This window comes from Trachinotus anak, unplaced genomic scaffold (genome assembly GCF_046630095.1).
Source record: "Trachinotus anak isolate AG129_WGS33_773 ecotype Australia unplaced genomic scaffold, CSIRO_AGI_Tana_v1 ptg000003l, whole genome shotgun sequence".
Taxonomy (NCBI): Eukaryota; Metazoa; Chordata; class Actinopteri; order Carangiformes; family Carangidae; genus Trachinotus; species Trachinotus anak.
In genome coordinates, this window is record NW_027273854.1 from 11,109,168 (window position 1) to 11,126,951 (window position 17,784).

General features: G+C 41.4%; 3 protein-coding genes and 1 pseudogene across 3 annotated transcripts; 1 reads left to right on the top strand and 3 right to left on the bottom strand.

The window, feature by feature from the left end:
- Positions 1 to 678: 678 nt before the first annotated feature.
- On the bottom strand, positions 679 to 3,529 carry LOC139616639 (RNA-binding protein with serine-rich domain 1-like). Its single transcript, XM_071473606.1, has 7 exons — positions 3,393 to 3,529; positions 2,606 to 2,752; positions 2,309 to 2,494; positions 2,097 to 2,202; positions 1,559 to 1,712; positions 1,334 to 1,475; positions 679 to 1,120 (listed from the first exon to the last, which is right to left on the bottom strand). Coding segments are annotated over exons 1-7 (843 nt in total). The 5' UTR covers positions 3,395 to 3,529; the 3' UTR covers positions 679 to 1,014.
- Positions 3,527 to 6,954, top strand: LOC139616575 (uncharacterized). The gene is made up of 4 exons (XM_071473603.1): positions 3,527 to 3,668; positions 4,366 to 5,051; positions 5,193 to 5,306; positions 5,609 to 6,954. Exons 2-4 carry the CDS (start codon positions 4,410 to 4,412, stop codon positions 6,563 to 6,565), a joined length of 1,713 nt encoding a protein of 570 aa, XP_071329704.1. The 5' UTR covers positions 3,527 to 3,668; positions 4,366 to 4,409; the 3' UTR covers positions 6,566 to 6,954.
- Positions 6,814 to 11,834, bottom strand: LOC139616607 (cytochrome P450 2K1-like). The gene is made up of 9 exons (XM_071473604.1): positions 11,550 to 11,834; positions 11,191 to 11,350; positions 10,868 to 11,017; positions 10,543 to 10,703; positions 8,934 to 9,113; positions 8,655 to 8,796; positions 8,103 to 8,284; positions 7,500 to 7,641; positions 6,814 to 7,415 (listed from the first exon to the last, which is right to left on the bottom strand). The coding sequence occupies exons 1-9, from the start codon at positions 11,748 to 11,750 to the stop codon at positions 7,228 to 7,230; spliced, it is 1,506 nt and encodes a 501-aa protein (XP_071329705.1). The 5' UTR covers positions 11,751 to 11,834; the 3' UTR covers positions 6,814 to 7,227.
- A 743-nt stretch (positions 11,835 to 12,577) lies between these two features.
- LOC139616591 (cytochrome P450 2K1-like) lies at positions 12,578 to 17,527 on the bottom strand (annotated as a pseudogene).
- Between the last annotated feature and the right edge of the window lie 257 nt (positions 17,528 to 17,784).

Here is a 17,784-nt window from a genome sequence, read left to right on the forward strand (position 1 = left end):
CTGTCATCAATGTTAGAGAGGACATGACTGCAGAGAAATAAGCTGTATCTGTGGCTCAGGGGTAAACACAGGTGTGTAAACAACCACAGTTAAATCTAAATCTAAAGTATTATTTTGTATCTATATCGTGTTCCTGTCATTATCCACATCACTTACAGTGCGTTTCCCCAGTGAATTTAGAGCCTCGAGGAGTCTACTGTAATTATAGCTTTCTACCTCCCCCATTAAAATTATGATACATTTTTTGCTCTAAATGTCCCTTTAGTTCTGCCTGTCAAAAACGTGTTCCTAGAAGTTACTGTTCTTCAAAACAAAATGATTTATACCATTTCCTTGAATCTACCCAGTAAAAGATGGATAGCTGTTACAGCTGCAGTGGGGCAGCAATCTACAGCACTATACTGTTACTCTATATAAAAGCACACAGTACACATTAGTGCACATCAGAAGCCTAACAGGTAAATATACCAAGGGTTGTTGCTCAACTGTCGGCACAGTGCTGTGTTTATTTTTGACTGTCCATGTTCATCTGAACAAACGGCAGACACATTAAACATGAACATGTTATCCAAAAATTATCTAACAGTATGCTGAGTAACCATATCAGACAGGCACTAAGCCAAGAAGGTTAACAGCAAAGGCCCATCACAATCTTAACTTGACTGTTACACAATGAACTGATATGTTTCAGCACATTTATTTGTCAAAATGTCTAAAAATTCAGTACATGGTAAAAAGAACATATACTTAAAAATGAAATATTGGTAGATCTCAGTGGAACCTAAACTAAGCCGCTTTGCAGGGTCAACACAAAATATAAAAGAAAACTCACACTTGAACAAAAAACAAAACAAAAAAAGTCCACTTCCTACATGCAGGCAGATGTTTATGTTGGCTACAAATCAGATGATTTTATTTCTGGTGATCCATAAGATCTGTCAGAGCAGGTACTCCAGGTGATCTGGTGTCAGAGAATCTAAGTGATCACTTGGCATCAGGAGGCAGGAAACCCATCTATCTGGAGGAGTTGGAGCTGGAACGAGAGCGGTGACGCCTGCGACCAGGAGACCTGGAGCGAGAGCGGCGGCGTGCTGGGGACCGTCTCCTGGGGGAGCGGGACCTGAAAGAAAAAAATAAAAAACACTTGTGATTTGGAAGCAGAAAGAATGAGCATACTTAAAGGTCTTAACCAAAGATCATAAAGACATGTTCACACCACAGTAGTGGATAAATCAGGTACAGATACACACTGTTTCTGACTGAAAGTCAGTCAGTATTATTACTCATTATCAATATGTTGAGAAAACAAGGCAGATTAGATTGTGAGACTGACCTTCTCCTCATGCGTGGTGGGCTGCGACGCCACATGGGTGGTGGTGGGGGCATTCGACGAGGGGGAGAGGGTCTACGCGGTGGAGGACGGACTCGCTGAGTCAGCACGGCAGATGCAGAGATTTCCTGTCCATCAATCTGACCTATTAAGACAGACAGTTACTCAACACAAATGTCCAGTGTGATTCTGCAAGACAGAGGCACTGAAACAAACACTCCGGCCTACCTCCATCCATGTGTTTGAGGGCCTTCTGAGCCTCCTCAGGAGTCTCGAACTCCACGTAAGCGTAGCCCCTGGACAGGTGTGGGTGGAGCCTGTCCACTGGCATTTCAACCATTTTTATTTTCCCATAAGTGGAAAAGATCTCCTGGATGTGATCCTGTGCAAAATAGACACAGGATATTCTTTTCAGAAGTGTGGAAACAAAAATCTTTGATTTGATGTCTGTGGCTTGTAGATGAGCAAAATACTTTCTAACATATGAAACAGACTGCTGCCAATAAGACTATTTCAATTTAGTGGATCATACTCATAACGGCAAGATATCAAAAATTATTGTATCATTCTACATTTATTTATTTTATCGTGCTAATTCTATGATGTCAAATGTTATTTTCTACCTTTCATGGTGTTTCTTAGGTAGTGTCATAATGTTCCATCATAATTAAACCTGTGAACAATCTTCAAATCAAGACTAGCAGCTTAAAAGCAGCAGAGTGACACCTTATTCTTCCTTAAAATGTGTGACCACTTTTCTACTGACCTTGGTGACATTCCTTGTCAGCCGCCCCAGGTGAACTTTGGTTGGTTTGGGGCTTGGACTTCTTTTCCTTCGATCCTTATCATCTCCCCTCTTCTGCGTTTTGGACCTGTAGAATCACAAAAAAACACTCATTAAATTCATCCTGATTTAAACAAGCAAAAACACAAATATTGTGACAACATTGTGCTGCTGCATTAGAAAAAGTGATTTACGCTGAGCGTGAGCGGCGGCGGTTGTCATGGCGTCTGCGGCTGGGACTCGGGGAGCCCGAGGAGCTGGAAGAGGAGGAGGAGCGAGAGCTAGAGGAACCAGAGCGACTGGAGCCAGATGAGCTGGATCCACTTGATGACCCTGAGCTGGAACCAGAGCTGCTGCTTGAAGTAGAGCTAGATCTGGATCTGGTTATTGTCAAAACAAAGAAAAACATGTTTTATTACAAATATATAAAATTAGGAATGATAATGTCACTTGCATAACTTCAAATACAGAGGTGATTTAGTGGAACAAACCTGCTGCTGCTGCTGCCGGTGGAAGCACTGCGGCGTTTCCTTACTTTCTCTCGTCCTCTTTCCTTGTCTCCGTCCTTAGTACCACTCTTTTCTTTGCCTCTGTCTTTTGTTTTTTCTTCCTCCTTCCGCTTTGTGGGTGATGGTGCCCTAGTCAGAGGCAAAGAGCTGTTACTTTGAGATCATATCTTTTCCGATTTATTGTTTAACCTCTAAAATCAGTAAACAGTAAAAATAATAATAATAATAATAATATTAATGTCTTCAAATTGCTATTTTGTCAAACGCAAAGATATTCGTACTACAGTGCTACATAAGCAAATTCATACTTTTGAGAACCAACAATAAAGAGGATTTTTGGTTGATGAATGACTGAAATGATCAACTGATTAATAACATGGTCAGCCATCAACGTTCAGACGTCCACGCAAGTACTGTTTCAGAACATAACTGAGTAAAACTGTTGTTCCTGGGAGTCAAGTGGCCGAAGAAACCATGTGTAAACTCTTGGTTCAAAGTAAAACACACCGCAACACTTAACGATACTGACGCAAATGCTGTTATCACTGAAACGTCTCAACCTTTTTAACTTTAATGCCAAGAGCAAAAATCCGCCGCCATTTATTTTCCTTTCAAACAAGAAGCAGGTAGCCGTTAACTGGGACGGCTGTTTATCCATAACTACTACCTTTACGCAATCTGAAAACGTGACGCAGTTTTTCCTACGTGATAAACCACATGCTGAAATTAAAACGAGCTTGAGAGTGGTCCAAGAAAGAGCTAAACTTACATTTCTTTCAATCGAGGTGATTTCGTTTCGACCACTCGCGGCCTGAGTAGACGTCCCTTGGTGATGACGACAAAGCGGACGTTACGTACGAACCTGAGCGCCACTTACAACTCATTTGTTTGTTTTCGTTGGCGATAAAAAAAAAATGCGTGTTTGTGTGCGTATGATTAGATCGTAGTTATGCAAAGACGAAATGTATCACCATGGTACGTGAATTGATTTAACCAAATAGGAAACAATAATCGATCATCCCTCTTGTCGACGAGGTTTGACAAGGTGAGCCCTTCACTTTATTAACGGTACTAGTGCTAGCTGTTGTCGTTAGCCAGCTCAGCTAATATCTGTGACTTAACGTCAGATGAACTTCATAATCTTGCCACCACAATGAAAAATATTTGCACCAATTTCCAATGTACTTTAAACTGTAGGTAGCATAGACTAACGTTAGTTAGTGGCAAATTAAAAGATGGATTTATTCATAGACGCTGGGTACACTTGGTTTGCGCCACGTAAATGTCAAACTAGTTTTTAATCTACACAAACGATTTAATATTTATAATGAGCAGTAACCACCTCGCCTTGTTACTGATTTATCAAGTAAAAACATGCTGTGACATGCTCGTTATCTTCTCTTTTGTCATGTGTGGGTTTCATCCCACGAAAGCCTCAAAACATTTAAAATAGGCGCTGTTGTTCTTACGTGATAAAATAATATAAAATACGTCCTCATGAGATGGAAAAAACTGTTTAAACTTAAGTAGGGTCTCTTAAGAAACTAAGCACATTTTTTAATAGTGGAAGTAATATAGAGCTGTTTCGCTGGTATTTTCACATACAAGAACACGTCATACATGATTCACATTTTTTACATTTATTTCTCATTATTAAACATGCAATTGTAAATCACAGTTGTATGAATGATGAATCATGAATTGTGAATGATGATGTATGAATTGCTGTATGAATCTTCCAGAGATTACCAGCCTAACTCACAGAGGAGCTCTGGTTTGAGAGACCATGGGCCGGCTGGATGATGCTGCCAAACACAAAGTGGTGGAGCTGCGGAAAGCTGGTCTGAGTTTTCGTAAGATCAAAGCTGTGCTGGAGCTGGAGAACATCAAGGTGTCAGCCCAGGCCATCTACCTGTTCCTGAGGGAGTTCCAAGGGAGGCCACCAGGGAGGGTCAGACCTGCGGAGGCTGGAAGCAGCAAAACAACAGCACAAGTGCAAGCTCGAGCCGGGGCAATACAAGAGAGCTGGAGTAACATTCATCTCCAAAACTTAATCCGGGAGGCATCTCACCATGTTGGCTTTACAGCAGCTGCAGATTTTGCCAAACAAGCTTCCACAAATCCAGAGGCTACTTCAAAGCCATCTGGGTATGTGGAGACCAGTGGAGGCAGCAGGCCAGAACAGCAACACGAGGGAGATAAGGAAGAAAATGACATCCAAATTGTAAGTGTCACTTCCCTTGCACAGAACAGCCAACAAAGAGGGCCCCAATCCACTGTAACAAGGGCAGAGACAGGCGCTGCGTCCTCCGCACTAACAGGCACTGGAGCGTTCATGAGGAGGAGAGTCACACCTTCTCCAGCCACCAATTCAATGTTGGCAGCTCGAAAGAGGCTTTTGGATAAAGCGCTGTCACACAGGGTGAAGGTACCTACTTTAAGTTTTCTTCTGTCATGATCTTAATTGTTAGATTTGTAATTATTGTTTATAATACCACAAAAGCCATGTCAAATGCTATAAGCATCAAATTGTCTTTCAGTATTAACTTGCATAAATTTTTTTTAACAGTCATACCATCAGATAGCATCATTGTTAAGAAGAGATAACTCAAGTGTCCAGGGTTCTGATTTGAGAAGTGCAATGGCTCAGCAGCCTGAAACTTATGATCTAACCACTGAAAAGGTGAGAAAACCTCAATTGCTATAACTGCTCTCTAACTAAACTAAAGTGTGTTCCAGCACTTTTTAAAGATAGACTGTCACTTCTTTAGACCAGCCCACAACACCCTAAGTTAAGTCTTGGGTTATATTTGTATGAGTCTGAGTACTGCTCTTACACCAGTAGCTGGCTCCAGCTTGTATTCCTGCATAGATCTGCCATAGTGTATATTTTCACCTGATTATGGGAGCCTGACCAATTTGAAAGTTTTATCTTTATGTAAAATTGCATTCTAACTTTCATGACATCTTCTGAATGTTGCACAGAGTGTTATGGAGGGCCAGCCTGGAGGAGGCGGCGCCCCCAGGCGTTTTCTGACACAGAGACCAGGTCTGTCTGTCCGTTCTCCTCACCCTCCTCTTCGGGTTGGCATTCGTCTTCCTAATCGGCCACCAGCTCCTTTAACATCCTCAGTTCCTGGAGGGGCCGTCATTCGCCTACAGACTCCTGGGGGCCAGGGTGCTGCTCGTAGTGAGGGGAACCCAAGCCCCCAGCAGGCAGTCCAGGACGCCGGAGGGAGAGGTGGCCTGCAGGATCAGATTCAGACCCTGGGTTCTGAGGTGCGCAGCTTGGGCCTGGCAGTGAAGATGCTGGTGGAGCAGCAGTGCCGCCTGGAGAGGGAGCAGTCGCAGCAGACGCACATTCAGAAGCAGATCCTCACCACTCTTCAGAGCCTCGTCTCCAAACTGGGACACTGTAGCAGTTCTCAGCAGCAGCAAAACAAAACTCCATCACCCTCTGCTTTGCCAGCACCTTCTGCATCTACCTCCTTCAGCCAAGACACCTTCAGCTTTAGTCAAGGCACATACACTCAGTGCAGCCAAACCCAACCAAGCTACAACTCTTTAGAGGGTTTAGAAAATGTAGAGGCCTTTAAACTGCCAGGACTGAGCCCTACAAGCATGAATGGGTTTCCACCATGTAGCAATGCTGAGAATCTCCCACTTACTCATACTCCCCCTCAAGCACAACCATACGCATCTGCATACACACAGCAGAGCAGTCAAACACTCATGCCACCCTACACACAATCCTACACCCCTACATACAGCCAGTCACATTCTCAGAGTTTCAGAATATCAGAGAGCAAATCATCTGATTTCCCAAGCAGCTGTTCAGCGAGTTCTCTCCAAGACTGCAGTGTTTCCACCGAGCTGGTGATGAATTCTAATCACTCTGACCAGGATCAACAGATTAATATTATCAAAGTGGAAGCGCCATAGAGGACTTCAGTGTTTTGGGACTATAAGGGCTTGGATGTGCTTTTTTCAGAGCCTCATTAGAATACTTATTTAAGACACATGTTTTTACAATTAACATATGCTGTAGCATTTTGAACTAATTTATTTCCAAAGTACATTTTAAGAGAATACAAACAGCAATAGAATAAAGGGATTACAATGCTTTAGTAAAAATGTGGTCATGATTTGTCTTTACCATACCTTAGACAAAGTGATAAATTATGTGCAGGTACTTTTTTTTGTGAAAACCTTTATTGTTTATTTTGTATCAAGTTATTTTGTATCACTTGGACTGGCATTACAAACTGTTACTTTTCATACCTCTATGCTAACTGAAAAAATAATAATAAAGAGCTGGTTATGATCCAAAGCACAATCCCATTTCCCATTTCAATGTGTAAGGTAGTGTATGAGAAGCTAAAACATTGAGAAGTTTATACTAAAACACGTTCAATGATTCCTTGATGTAAGTGTTATGGAGTCGTGGATAAAACTTAAACAGTGAGATTAGCAGATTGACAGTCTACAGCTGAATCTTACAAAGCGTGCAGTTCATCTTATTGCCTGCTCCCTTTTTATTGACCAATCATTGTCAAAATTCTCAGTGGGAGATAGCAGTGTCTGTTAACCGATGTTAATCTTTGTCAGACCCTGCTGATAGCACACAACTCGTGAGGCAAAGGACTGAGGGCAAAGCCCACAACCAGTGTCAGATCGAGTTCATCCTCTGTAACTCCAGGTGGAGGAGTGAAACAAAAGTGCTGAAGGAGGGAGGTGAAGAAGAGGAAGAGCTCCATCTTGGCCAGACTTTCTCCGATACAAGCCCTTGAGCCTGAAACAAATGAAAGAGTGTCACATCTTTAAGTGAATTTGTTCTGTCAGCCTTCTTGGTGATAATACACAAAATCATACATACCTGTAGAGAATGGTAGAAAGGCATCCCTCTTTCTAAAATTCCCTTCCTCATCTAGAAAATGGGCTGGGTTAAAAGTGTAACTCTTTTCCCACTCATCTTCATCCTGAAGAGCAGATGACAGCAGAATAGCCACTGGAGTCTCCTAAAATATGTAGGAGATGGTGGCACATTTTAGGTTTTATTGTAAACTGTTTTTCATGGTTCCAGAACGACTTAAAACATAAAACATACATTTGAGTAAGGCACTCAGGAACAAGCATGAATGTCAGAATCCTTTGGATTTTCCTAGAAAATTTGTCCTTGACACAGAAGTCCACACACTGTTATAGTGTCTACGTCGTGCATAATGGGAGCAACAAGGAGAGTAAGCTATTGCAAATGGGACCTAATGGAACCCAACTGCAAAATGGAAGAAACAGCCAAATAGAGAGAATCAGGCAGGATTTTGCATGTCTGGTAATGACTTGATAGGGCTACAGTGCAGCTATTGTAATTCTTTGTGGGTACTGTCGCCCCATCTAGCCCCACCCTACTGCTGCCTATAAGGTTAGCTTCTGAATCCATGCGATTGTCACATGGTTTTGCAGGCAACAGCTGTTTTACCTTCTTGATGAAGTAACCCTGGAAGGTGACATCTCGGGAGGCACAATGTAGAACTACAGGCACAACATTAGCGAATCTCTGAATTTCATGGATGACGGCATCAGTGTACGGCAGGTTCTTTCTGTCCCCTACTCGGACCTGACAGCTTCCTACCACCCTGGCCAACTCCACCTGGACCTGATCTGGGAGATGTAGCAAAAGCTGATTAACATTGTTATGTAGTACATGAGACAACAGTGCTAGCTGACTACAGTGAAATGCTGCTGTTTGTCAAATATGCAACAGGGATAAAACTGTGAGGTTAGGTTTTTCTGTTATCAAAGAAAATATTTTACCATTTTAAAATGAATTACTTGCACACTTCATATATCCTATAGCTTAAAGCAGTGAAGTGGAAATGTTGGTTGGGGCAGTTGGTTTGTGGGATGGCTACCTCTCTGTCAACTGTTGGGCTTATACCTAATGAATAAAGGAAGCCTATTCAAGCAAACACTTTCATACGTAAGTCCTCCCTGATATACCCCTCAGTTATTCAGCATGTCATGTTCCTACCTTGTATTTCTGGGTACTTGGCCATGAGCAGTAAGCCATATCTTAGAGTCGATGACGTAGTGTCAGTGCCAGCAGCAAACAGGTTGACAACCGACACCTGTAGATTGTCTTCGTGATAGTGAGAATTCATATTCCCAGATGCCTTATAAATATTGAAAATAAATGTCAGTTATACAATTACTTTTGAAAGGACAGGCAGCACTCGTATGTAATAAATCGATAGCCTATGCAGTACAAGTAGTTCTCTTCCCATACTCTAAAAAACAATCAAATTTTTACCTCAAGCTGTCTCTTGCGTATGAGAAAAGAATCCAAGAAACCTCTGCACATTTGTGGATTAAGGGTCTCCTGTAAACCCTTGATCAACTCTGTCATCTGTTTCCTGTTTGCAAATGAACCCTCCATCAGTTGCTTTCGGGCCCCAAGCCAACTGAACAACCTTGGATAGTTGTTGTATAACTGTAAAAACAAAGGTATTTGTTAGTTTTTGCCTATATTCAGTGTAAGTGTGCCGCTGTCAAAAGCTAGTAAAATGAGAGTGGAAAGGAACACCACTTAGCAGCACACAGCTCAGTGGCTATAACCTTTATAACAATCCAGTTGGAGTCTTACTAAGCTTCAAATTGTCTGACTAAAGCTGTGAACAGAATGTGGCTTAATCCTCAGGAGTTATTATATGGATGACGTGCAGTGAAGTGATGACGTCTTCCAAATAGCTTTAAAGTGCACATATCAGGGAGGCCTTTACTCTTGAAGAACAAGCAGAGGCGTTTAAATGGGTTATTTGTAAGTTTTCTCTATTGCTGAATGAGGTGTGTGCCAGGAGTGGATGGTGGTGATGGTCATTTGACAAGAGCTTCAGCCGTCTATGTCTTTATAATGCAAGAGGTCACATCAAGAGGCTGCATCGCTGCTACTGCCAGCTCTATTTTTCCACATAGGCCATCAGCAGGCTACTGAAATGTTGCACTTTATATTATTATAAATTATTTTCAGGTTTATTTTTACTTATAGAAAATGCCACCGTCTCCACATGCGGCTGCTAAAATAGTTTTAAAAAATATCATATTTATATTTTTTGATGTCTGACATATCCAGATACAGCCCAGACATTGAAACTATAGTGAAAGGTGTCAATTTTATGTCATGTTAGTGGTATGATGTAAATATGACTTTTAACAGTGCATTGGCCTGTCTGCTTTTGCGGGGAGACACGTGTCATGCGCTAAAATGAGAACCAAGACGTTCCGCAGCCGGCACACACACACACCACCCAGCCAGTGCGTGGCTGGCCTTATAAACAATGTTCCCCTGAGCGGCACTAAAATATGTCCTCACAGCAGATTGGAGGCTACAGTTAGTCGCTATCGGAAAGTGACCAGGCTGGGGCTAGCTTGTTAGCGTGCTAACTTCAATAGAAGAAACGATGCAATAGAGACAAGAGTTAGCAGTGGCGTTACTTTGATGCTGAACTCACAGCGTTTCTTCTAGACTAGTTACCAAACAGTTGTTAATGCTAATGGCCGTGTAGCAATAGCAAAACCGACCTTTCACCCCTCTAACCCTGGTTTGAAGCTCAAATGTAAACCATTCACAGGGTCAAAGAACTCGTCTTACTCATTTCACCCATCACAGTGCAAGATAAGAAAATAAGTGGGATTTGACTCTTTGTCCTACCAGACACTTTTACGCAGGGGTTTAAATTGTTAATAGCCCCTTTGATTAATAAGTGAAGTCTGTTTGGCAGGTTTATACATAATAATCTCACACAAGTTTACTTATTCCGCATATTCAGTTGGGTCTAAACAGACAACAACCGAGATAAGCAGACAGACAAACAGGTTGGAGAGATATGTGCAGATTATTACAATACAGAGCATTGCGGTACTTGTAGTGAAGGGGAGCCCATGAGTTGAATGTTCTTTTTAACTTGGTCCACCATAGATCTGAACTCCTGGTCATCATATTCAAATCTGTTCCCATAGACAAACGAACAGATGATATTGGAGACGGCGTAGCTCACTGGCTGGGTGGTGTCGAAGGCCTTACCTGAAAGAAAAAAAGTGTATGTCTCTGGCTAATTAACAAAAAACTCTGGCTAAATCACATAGAGCTCTATCATATGCAGTGTACTTCATTCAAATCATTCAAATGTAGTTGATTCAGGGTTTATTCATAAACATAACTAAAGTTTTCATATCAAAGTTTAATACCTTCTTTTTGTTTCAATACATCGATTAGGTATTGACTCTCCTCTATAATTTTCTCTTCATTCTCTCTCTTCCCCATTCCAGACTGTTTCAGGTTAGTCAGTGCAAAATGCCTCATCTCTTTCCATGAGTCTCCACTGGAAAAAACAATTCCTGGAGATGACAGGGCTTAAGTTTTTCTTTTGAATATATTGTTGGTAATGGTGCATGGTTTTCAAGTAGTACAAGACAATACCTATTTTTTAAAAGGAAAAAATATGATAAAATAATATACACATAAAAGACTTTTTACAAAATTACATAGCATAAATTTTGTTGTTCCTCACCATGTGCTAATTTCAAGTCATTGATAATTGGTAAATTTTCTTTGTCTGCAAATGTGTCATGATTGACCAGGGCGCTCTTGATTGTCTTGTGTCCAGCCAGCACCACCACTTTTTTGGGTCCAAGGTGGACGGTGAATACTGGTCCATACTTCTTGTGGAGCTAAAATATAAACATACATACACACACACATGCACGTATACACACACAAATGAACACACACGTGTGTGTGTGTATGTGTGTGTGTATGTGTGTATGTGTGTGTGTGTGTGTGTGTGTGTGAATAGTTTACATAAACATATACCTACACATGCACAGCAATTATAATTTTGCAACCTCACATTATATGGCTTTTACTTACTTCATGCAGCGTGCTGTGAGGTGACTTAGGATCCAACTGTAGCAAATTACCAATCAGAGGCAATGGCCAGGGTCCCGGGGGCTCCCTTCTCTGAGGGCCAAAGCTGGGGGCGAATAAATACAGAAGAAGCAGGATCACAAATGTGCCCAGTAGAGTGGTTGTATTGGTAGACTGCAGCAAAAGGTCTTCCATTGCAGCCATTCTTTCACATATAACACTTAAAACAAAGCCAGGAACAAGACTTGTGAGGTCCTACTCCTTTGAGTCAGTGTTTCAAATGGATATTGTACCACTTAAGGGCTTCAAACTTTGGACTTTGAACTGTTAATGATTGTAGGATGAGAGTTTCAGAAATAGTTCCCTGGTGTGGTAGAAACTTTTCCCAATATGTCTGTTGGTGCATCCTTTGCTCATTATGTCAATACCATTAATATAATGTGTGTATTCCAGTGCTGTCTCACATTGGATGCTTCAGTCAGTAAACTCACATGTAGTGCACGATGTACACTGTATACTCAGTGGCGTAGCGGGTGAATTCCGACAGGAATCAGAAGATTTATCCTAAAATTTCCTCAGACAGGAAGCAGAAAGGTGCAGATGTCCAGGCAGAGAGAAGCAAGATGCAGGAGAAGACAGGCAGCACAAGATCATGGGACAGGACAGGTCCATATTTTTGTGGTAAGTGTAGTACATTGTTGACTTATGGAGGGGATGGATTGGGGTGGGATGGGGTGGGGGTGGGGGTAAAGGTTTTACGATTTAAAGAAGTTAAATATTGATGAAAAGACTATGATCTGTCTGTGTGGGTGGGTGGGTGTGTGTTAGCACCACTGAAGAGGGAGCTCATTCCTGGGGCAACTTCAGGTTGTGCCCTGATAACAGTGAGATAGGACGAGTAGGGAAAACATTCTCAGGCAGCTGAACAAGGCTAACCTCAGTGTAATCAAAACCTGTTGTGCATTTGCATCCGTCAGGAAAAGATGTTCTGTAGTGCTGTTTAATTGAAGAATGTACACTCACACAAAAAATATGGTTTTTGTCTTTATAAAAAAACGTTTCAAAACTACCACTACTGAACTGTGGAGATTCACATGCTGCAGCTATGCTTATTGTAATCTTGTTGTCTCTATTTTTTTGTGAATATTGCAAATATGGGTACTAATGTGTCCACAGCAGAAATTAGATGACAATTCAGCAAACAAACCAAAGCAAAAAACTCAAATCCCCAAAAAATCTATATGTCATTGCTCGTGTCAGTGAGAGCGTTCTTCTGAGGGATATAGGCTGAATTAATTACACAACTTCTTTAAGGATGACCTCAGTCCTTTTTTAACCAATAAAGGAAATATAGTCTGGGATATAATATACATGCAAGTATGTGTGATACGAATGTGGGAGTGAATGAAAAGCTCTGTGATGTTTGAAGAGTCTGAAGAGTTGAATCAAAGAAGTATTCATATTATTTGCTCAAGTGAAAGTAACAATACAGGAATGCAAAAAAAAAAAAAAAGATCCATTACAAGTTTGTCAACTACTGTTTTCACTTTTCAGTTCAGGCTGCCAAACAGACTGAGTCAGCCAGGGAGGTTTATCTTATGATCACAGTCATGATAAAGCCCACAGGAGATGTTAAACCTGTCCCTGATGAATACCATAAATGCCACTGCTGCCAGTGTCATACACTGTCACTTCCCTTTCCATAGATGAGTGAATGACAAATGTATGACCATGGTGGTGGTTCCTACTCCCACTATGGTATAAAATGACAACAATCAAGAAGTTCCAGCTGTTTTCCTCATCTGCGACTGACGGCACACAGCTCATGAGGTAAAGGGGTGAGGGTGAAGCCCACAACTGGAGTAAGATCCAGTTCATCCTCTGTAAGTCCGGGTGGTGGAGTGAAGCGAAAGTGCTGGAGGAGGGAGGTGAAGAAGAGGAAGAGCTCCATTCTGGCCAGACTCTCTCCGAGGCACATCCTGCGACCTGCAAGAACAAAGACCTGCAGCTGAGTTGTGCATGATCACATATGTGCAACCATAACATATCTGTAATCTCTGGAGAACAAAAGCCAGCAAGGTTGTCATACCTGCAGAAAAGGGCATGAAGGCATCTCTCCGGATAAATTTACCCTCCTTATCCAGGAAGTGGGAAGGGTTGAAAGTGTGTGGGCTCTCCCACTCGCTCTCATCATACAGGACAGAAGTCAGAAGAGGAAACACAGTAGTTCCCTGGAGGCAAAAGAAGAAAGCAGCCTTTAGAACAAAATCACCATTTTCAGAGTTTTCAGAGGTGGAAGAAAATATCCAACAAATACAAACTAGTGTGGATTTGGATTGATGTGAGAAACTGACCTCTCTGATAAAGTAGCCCTGGAAGGTGATGTCTTGGCTGGTTTTATGAGGAATGGCTATAGGAGCAATGTTGGCAAGTCTCTGTGACTCATGGATGACAGCGTCGGTCTACGGCAAGTTCTTCCTGTCCTCTACTCGGACCTGACGGCTTCCAACCACCCCGTTCAGCTCCTCTTGGACCTGATCTGGATGTACATGAAATTTAATCTTATGAATATGTGATGCTACTTTAACCCCAGTTTTTTTAAACACTGTAAACTGAGACAAGCCCGTGGATGTATCTTTGTACCTTGAATATGAGGGTACTTGGCCATGAAAAGTAAACACCATTGAAGTGTATTTCCTGTGGTGTCAGTTCCAGCTGCAAACAAATTCGCCACACTGTACAACAGGTTGTCATCGTGGTAGTGTGAATCCTTAATTCCAGACTCCTAGCATAACATAGAAAAGAGGGGTTACACTAGAAACCAATGAAGTTGCAGGAAATATGGTCACAATGTTCCCTTCTGGTCCTAGATGCAGCATTGAATGACAAGAAGTATTTTTACAGAAGGTTATGATGTAACAGTGAAGTGGACCTTTGACCATTTGGATTCCTAGTATAACAAACAAAAAAAAGAGGGATTGCACTCGGTGACTGACCAGTATTATCAAGGAGTAGATTCAGTGGAGTTGGATATCTCACCTCCAGACTTTTCTTACGACTCAGGAAAGCATCAACAAAGCATCTGCACATCTCAGGGTTCAGAGTCTCCTTCAGACCTGCTATTATCCTTCTTGTGTCTGCTTTGCTGTCTTCCACATTCTTCATCAAATCCCTCCAGTTTTTAAGACAAGGGCCCAGCCAAGGAAAAAAGTTGTATATCTGTAATTTCACACAATAAAAACAATCTAATTATTGTAGGATTTAACAAAACAGCAAACACAAAAGCCTCTGCTGGTTCCATTCAATCAATGTCTTTCTCAAACCAGATTGTTTTCTCTACCAGATGAAGCTAAGCATAAGTTCAATCAGGAACAGTAAGTACTTCATGCTTCTTCCCTTCACAGTTCTCTCACTTTCTCCCTCCCTCACCCCACGTCTTGTAATCAGCTGACTTCAGGTGATTTCAGGAACCAATGAGATCTTGCCATGACCTTAACCAGCCGAACACATTGTCCCTGTCAAACATTAAATTTAAAATCTGTTCTCCTCTCTCCTGCTGTCAGCTGTCATTTCATTGCATATTCCTGTGACCCTCCTTCACACCATCCACCTCCAGTCTTCATATCCACTGCCAGGTTGAGCTCATCAGAGTCCACTCCTCATCACATCCAGATCTCCAGCATTCTCTTCTTCCCATCATCAGTCCCACCACCAGTGTCTAGACCCGGTCGGGGGTTTCCTATACTCTCACATCTCTCACTTTTCCTCTCTTGTTTTGTACATGGCAATAAAACTTTATTTATTAGCTCAGCATGAAGTCTCTCCTGATTGAAATTACATATTTCTTTCCAGAAATGTATTTGATAGGTAACAAAAATAGTAAATGAAGGCCCTTTAACAAAAAGTTTTACCAAATTTTTAATGGATTACAACAGCAATATATATTTCATCTTTTAAGCCATAGGTTAACAGATGTTTAATATGCACAGCAGTATTGAAAAAAGTAAAGCTGCAATCATTAAGTCACTCTGTATTACCAGGATGGAAGCTGATCCTGTCAGATGGATGGTCTCATGATCCCTTTCCACCATAGTCTGGAGGTCAGGGTCTGTGTATTCAAATCTCTTCCCAAACATGAGCGCTGATATAACATTAGACACTGCATAATTAATGGCCTGGGCGTTGTTGAAGGCTTTACCTGAGAGAAAAGGGTTACAGACAAGGGTCAGGCAGACAGCATAAATTACTCAAGGGGAACTACAGCACTGACACAATATGACTATTTTGACCCAGTCTTCGACATGACAAAGAAAATTTTTACCATGAAGTTGTCACAAATGTATTGCTACTTGCACAAAATTATGTAAATATGACAAAACTTGAATGGCACAGTAGAGTGCATACCAAAGGCCAAACATTCCGATAGACTCTCTGTCTCCAAACAATCCAGATTATTATCTAGATCACCTTATGTGGATCTCAAAATCATAAATAAGTCTGATGACTTTTTTACATCCAAATCCAAACTTAATTTCCCGAGAAAGCAATGAAACTGTCAAAAAATGCCCACTCTTGCAGTCTTAAAGAAAGTGATAAGAAAAAAAAAAAAAAAAAAATCCTGGATCCACCCCTTTCTCCACATCTGTACCATAATTTAATGGATTCTTCCTTGGCCCGTGCCCCATCCCTCCACCAAGGTTGGGGCAAATTGCTTAAGTAGTTTTTGCATAATCCTGCTGACAAATAAACAAAGGAACCAACAGACATCGGAGAAAACATAACCTCCTTGGCAGGTTTACCATCAGTAAAATAGAAAAGGGCTCAAATAAAATTATGTGTCAATATACTGTTTTGTTTGGTTAACTAACCCAACAGTAATATTTGGAAAAAAAAAACACTGGGTTAAAACAAGCCCTTCTTGGCTGGTTTCTACCCTACAGATATATGACAAAAATTAATCAGAAAATGGGTCAGTTTTAACCAAGTGATTTTTGTCAGTGTGTATATAAATCTGTGCAGTGGTTTAGAGGAGATACTGTTACCCTTATGTTGTTCAAATTCTTCAGTCAGGTGGTGACATTCCTCAATGATTTTTGCTTCACTAATCCTCTTGCCCATCCCAAAATCTCTCAGTGTTGTCAGAGCAAAACGCCTCATCTCTTTCCACGAGTCACCATTGGAAAATAGTATGCCTGAAAACAAATGTTAACTTGTTTAAACATCAACAAAAACAAATAAACTTTTCAAAAATATTTTCCTACCATGTCCTTTGTTGAAATCGTAGAATATGGGAGTGACGTCTCTGTCTCCAAATTCCTCAGCATAGTTGACCAGAGCCTGTTTGACCGTCCTGTATCCTGCCAGGACCACTACCTTCTTAAGTCCAAAGTAAACTGTGAACACGGGTCCATATTTTTTGGACATCTAAAAACATCAAGGCAAGTAAAAATGAGACTCATAAGTAACTGAATATTTTAAAGGAAATATATTTATGTATGCAAGTAATCTGTCTGCTATAGCCATAGAACATTGTTTTAGGTGCCCAAGTCATTTCTCACGTCAAAAAGAGCGTTGTCAAGTCTCTTGAGATCCACCTGAAGCAGGTTACCGAGCAGTGGAAGAGGTTTAGGTCCTGGAGGCTCCCTCCGATTTTCCTGGCAGCTGAAGGTGGAGTAAATAAAGTGGAGGACCAGCAGGGCCACAATGGCCGCCAGCAGGGAGACTGACATGGAGGACTGAAGAAGATCTTCGAACATGATCCTATAGTCACCTGGAAGCTTCTCCTTGACTCTTTGTTCGAACACAAACCTTGTAATGTCCCCACAGAGAGGTCAAAGAGCTCCTCTGTAAACTAAAAGGATGATTGCTGAGCTAAGCTTCCTGTCTTTTTGCCTTTTTGCAAAGAGTTCCTGGGTGGGATTGTAGAGCAGGGTGCCACCTTCTTTTAAAGCGCCATCAACAATTACATGATGACTCACACTAACTGCAACCAATCCTTTCAGAACACTTGTTTGGCTGGTCTACCTGAAACTATGTGACATCTGATCCATATCACATTATTTTCCCACCAGCTGCAACTGATACCTAATTTATTTTCTAAATGATCAATCCTTACACACACAGCCTGAAACTGCTACGAGGGGATCTCTCAATCAAAACAATAACAAAAGATGGCATTGGGCGACATAATGAAGTAACGTGGGATCATAGGAGTTATCTTCACCACCATTTACATATG